Below are 3902 nucleotides of genomic sequence, written 5' to 3'. Positions count from 1 at the left end.
ATCCACGGCGGTTGTTCGATGCAGAAAGATCGAGAATCAAGATAGTCGCGCGATTGTTGAATAGCGATGAAAATATACGTCAATATGTGAACGGCGCCGCGGCCAAAAAGAACGCGCTCTATGAGATACTTCTCTCTCCATATCCCCTTTCCTAACAAGTTGACGCAACCGCCCAAATATTCCGCATCTCTCTCTCTTTCTCTCTGATTGTCATCGCATTTCTAATTTCCGTTCAATAAATCCGACGATCGCCCGATTCTATTGCTACTTGAGCGAGTCGATGTTATTAGCAAATGTAAGGAACGTCGGCGCGACACGTCGCGACAAGCACCGGCATATTACGCGAGGAGAAACGAGAATATTACTTACAAATGACGTCTTCACGCTACGTTCCGTCAATCGCACATCGCTATTCTCGACATTCCCGAGACTTATTAATGCGCAAAATGCACTTTCAACGGATAAAAGATGCGAGAAACGTGGAGCGATGTGGATCGATGTGTGTCCATGGCTGCTGCTTGGCGCGAAAAGATCGAGCATTTCACGCGATTCATTACCAACGCCTAGATTGAATAACCACGATGACAACCTCGTAGTGCGAAACGAACGCGATTGGTCTAGAGTGGTTAGTAACTCGAGCAAGTGTATCCGCCGTACAGATCGCGTCGTTGTAGACGCGCGACCTCGTTCGCATCGCTGGCGCATTCACATTCATGCACTTTTGGCACTTTCGGCGCGCTAATGAACTTTTGGTGTACGTGATTGACAGCGCGCGCGTCTGCGATCTTTTCATGCCGAGCAACTGCCATGAATACAACGCTCCGTATTCTATATATCTTTCGCTTGTGTCCTGTGAAATAAGAATGCCGAAAACAACAACGTGCGGTCGTCAGAACATCGTAAGTACATTATTACGGAGTAATCTCCTCCCTTCTCGACATATACAGCTAAGGTGACCAAACGTCTCGATTTTTCACCCTTTGTCCCGAATTTTTTCGAGTGCTATTCGGGACACCGATTTGTCATCATTTTCAATGATTGTCAAATAATTTTTGGATCTTTTTATCCCCCTCTTCCCGCCCGCCGCTTCACATATTTATAAAGTGTCCCGAAATCAGAGCTGGGAAATCTGCTCACCTTAATAGTAGAAAAATGAAACATAACATAAAGCTATGCAGTTGTGTGTGATAATAATATGTTAATTACGCAATTTTAAGAACATTTACTTATATATATATATATATATATATTATTATATATATATGTATATATATTATTATATATATATATATATATATATATATATATATATATATGCAGTTTCTTTGAAATGAATAAATAATAACAAAATTATTTAAACTAACCTAGCCTAATCTACATAAAGATAAAAGCGACTCACACGCATTACCTGCCAACGTTTTCATCGTGAATGAGAGAAGGTACGTTGTACAGCGGGTTTCCACATCTACCGCAACGTTCGGCAGTAGCAATTTGATCTGGCGATAAAAGAGCAGCAGAGACGCGCGCGGAAAGATTGCTTTTTGTTTCGCGTCTCTATACCAATTCGACCGCAATCTACGACCTTCTCAAGTTTCGGCACGCTTGTGTTCAATTGTAACCAAACGCTACCGTTAGATGGCGTTGATAGTAACACACTATACGTTGTAGGACGCGCGCCGCATGCAACCTAACCCGAGTCAATGACCGACTGCGTGAGTCTTCCCGATGATACAGTCGCGCGCGGCCGCCAATGTCCGTAGGAGTGGGGACAAGGCCGAATAGGGTAAACAAACGTACGTGATGGAACGCGGACCGCTATCGCTTCCGCGTAGCGTCCCATTCCGCAGGTGTCGTTGACTCCGTTCCCATTTAAACATCGAGACGGCTGATCGCACGGCCCGACGCAATTCTCCGAACCTTCACTTCTAAGAATCGTAGCAACTTCAAATAAAGACCGTCGTAAAGCTGAGACTCTGCGCTTTCAATAGACGTACAATCGCTCTCCTTCGAAGGAAGGATTAATAAAATGAGACAGTCTTAATCGAAATTGTCGATCGATATTCGGACTTTTGTTCATTAAGACTTTTTGTTTGTTTTAGCGAGTTCTAGTTTCTCAAGTTTTTGATTGTAAAAATTTGATTGTAAAATTTTATTGAATAATACAGCGATGGCAGCAGAATTGTTTCATACAATACGAGAAAGTTTGAAGATGTTTATTGTGTTGTTAATGATATTTTGCAGCTAAACAATTCGATATATAAATTAAAATAGGATTCACTGCTATTTTACAAGATTATAAAGTCGACACTAAATATTTAGTTTCGAAAATAAATATTCAACATATGACAAATTATCCAACAGACAAAGAGTATTTCAAATTGATTACAATCTATTAATATTAATGTTTATGGATATCTTTTGATAATGTTAAATACTTTTTAATGTGAAAAAATGTTTAACATATTCTGCTCCAAAATATGCAATGTTAAAATTTGGAGAGACACTGAATAATAGAATGTACTGTTACTGTTAAATCACTAAAAAAATTGTAATATTAATATGACCAATGTAATTAATATGACTACATATTAATTAATATGCCTAAATAAAAGGGTAAACATATGTGTTAAGTGAATAATGTGTTAATAAATTAAATATAATGTGTTTGGCGTAACATGTGTTAGCATTATATTACAGTTAACTAATACTACTGTGATTTTGAGAAATAAAAATGAAGTTATATCTCTTTCGTTTTCTAATTCTTTCCTTTTATTCAAAATTGATTGCATGATAATATTCAAGGAATTTATCGTACATACAAAAAAGATAGCTATAGGAGATAAAATACAACTGCGGCAGCTATGTTATTGAAATAGAGACAGCTAATGTCGTCCCAGCCCAAACTTACAAACTATTTAAATTTTGATAAAAAATTTGCTGCTAGATTAGTAACTAATGTTCACTTTAAGAGATGTACAAAAACCAATGTTTTTCGTACTTACATCATTATGTTTTCCTTATTTCGCAAAAAGACGATTTTACGTCCATCGGAAGCGCGACAATTTCCTCTTTCCAATAATCGTCGTTTCAAGCGACTACGACGTCTATAAGTGGAGTTATCAACAATTATATCGGCCGGCATTATCGCTGCAGTGAACTGTGAATAGATCGCGACGCGACGCGTAAATGGCATGCGACTGTTCTTCCCGAAGAATCACCTTGCACTGTATGCGACGGCACGCAGTGGTGCGGTTCGTTACCCTCCACTCCGCGCCTCAGATAAGCATTGTCGCACTGTCCACTTAAGCTGACCACACACACTTTTCACGTAACAGTAATCGTAAGACGTAACGTAAGAATTGACCAATTGCAATTGAATATTCATAAAAATGGCGACCTTACGACAGCGCGAGAGCAAGTGCCAACATTGCATGAATGCGAATTTCAGGAGCAAACCTGATATCGATGTCGCGGCTGTAAATGGCTATAAATCGCGAATAAGTCGATGCAGCGACATGTGAAATAAAAAAGAATCGCTGACACGCGCTATCCTACACGCGCCTATTCTGCTCTTTCATTGCCCATTTGGAACAGTCGAGTGCCGTGATCGATTAAAGCACGACAAACATGATCGCACGAACAACCTCTTTTATTCGCGACTGAATTGTTCAGATTTCTTTCTTTATTCCATCTATTGTAATATTGTCAATAACAAGATTAATATTGTTAATGTAGATCGAAGAGTAAGGGAATATTTATCGTAGTTATTTCCAAAATGGCTGTTTTATCCAAATTTATGAGTTCTACTCGCACATAACCGTTGCTACACAATGTATCAGATGTTCTATATATATATATATATATATATATATATATATATATATATATATATATATATATAT

The 3902-nt window shown here is 38.5% G+C and overlaps 1 protein-coding gene across 8 annotated transcripts in view; it reads right to left on the bottom strand.

Moving 5' to 3' along the window:
• The window catches only part of LOC116851573 (glutamate receptor ionotropic, kainate 2-like), a 173157-nt gene that overhangs the window by 134259 nt on the left and 34996 nt on the right, over window positions 1-3902 (bottom strand). The window contains exon 1 of one of the 8 annotated variants that reach the window (XM_032831128.1): window positions 1409-1668. The exons of the other annotated variants lie outside the window; for them this stretch is intronic. Within the exon in view, the coding sequence (XP_032687019.1) occupies window positions 1409-1424 (16 nt within the window). The 5' untranslated portion in view covers window positions 1425-1668. Of the gene's footprint in view, window positions 1-1408; window positions 1669-3902 lie in introns of those variants that run through there. 8 annotated transcript variants of the gene reach the window in all.

The sequence above is a fragment of the Odontomachus brunneus genome, unplaced genomic scaffold (genome assembly GCF_010583005.1).
Source record: "Odontomachus brunneus isolate Ranch 3 - 2012 unplaced genomic scaffold, Obru_v1 Obru_scaffold_178, whole genome shotgun sequence".
Taxonomy (NCBI): domain Eukaryota; kingdom Metazoa; phylum Arthropoda; class Insecta; order Hymenoptera; family Formicidae; genus Odontomachus; species Odontomachus brunneus.
Note: the sequence above shows the minus strand (reverse complement) of the source record. Positions and strands in the feature narration are given on the sequence as shown.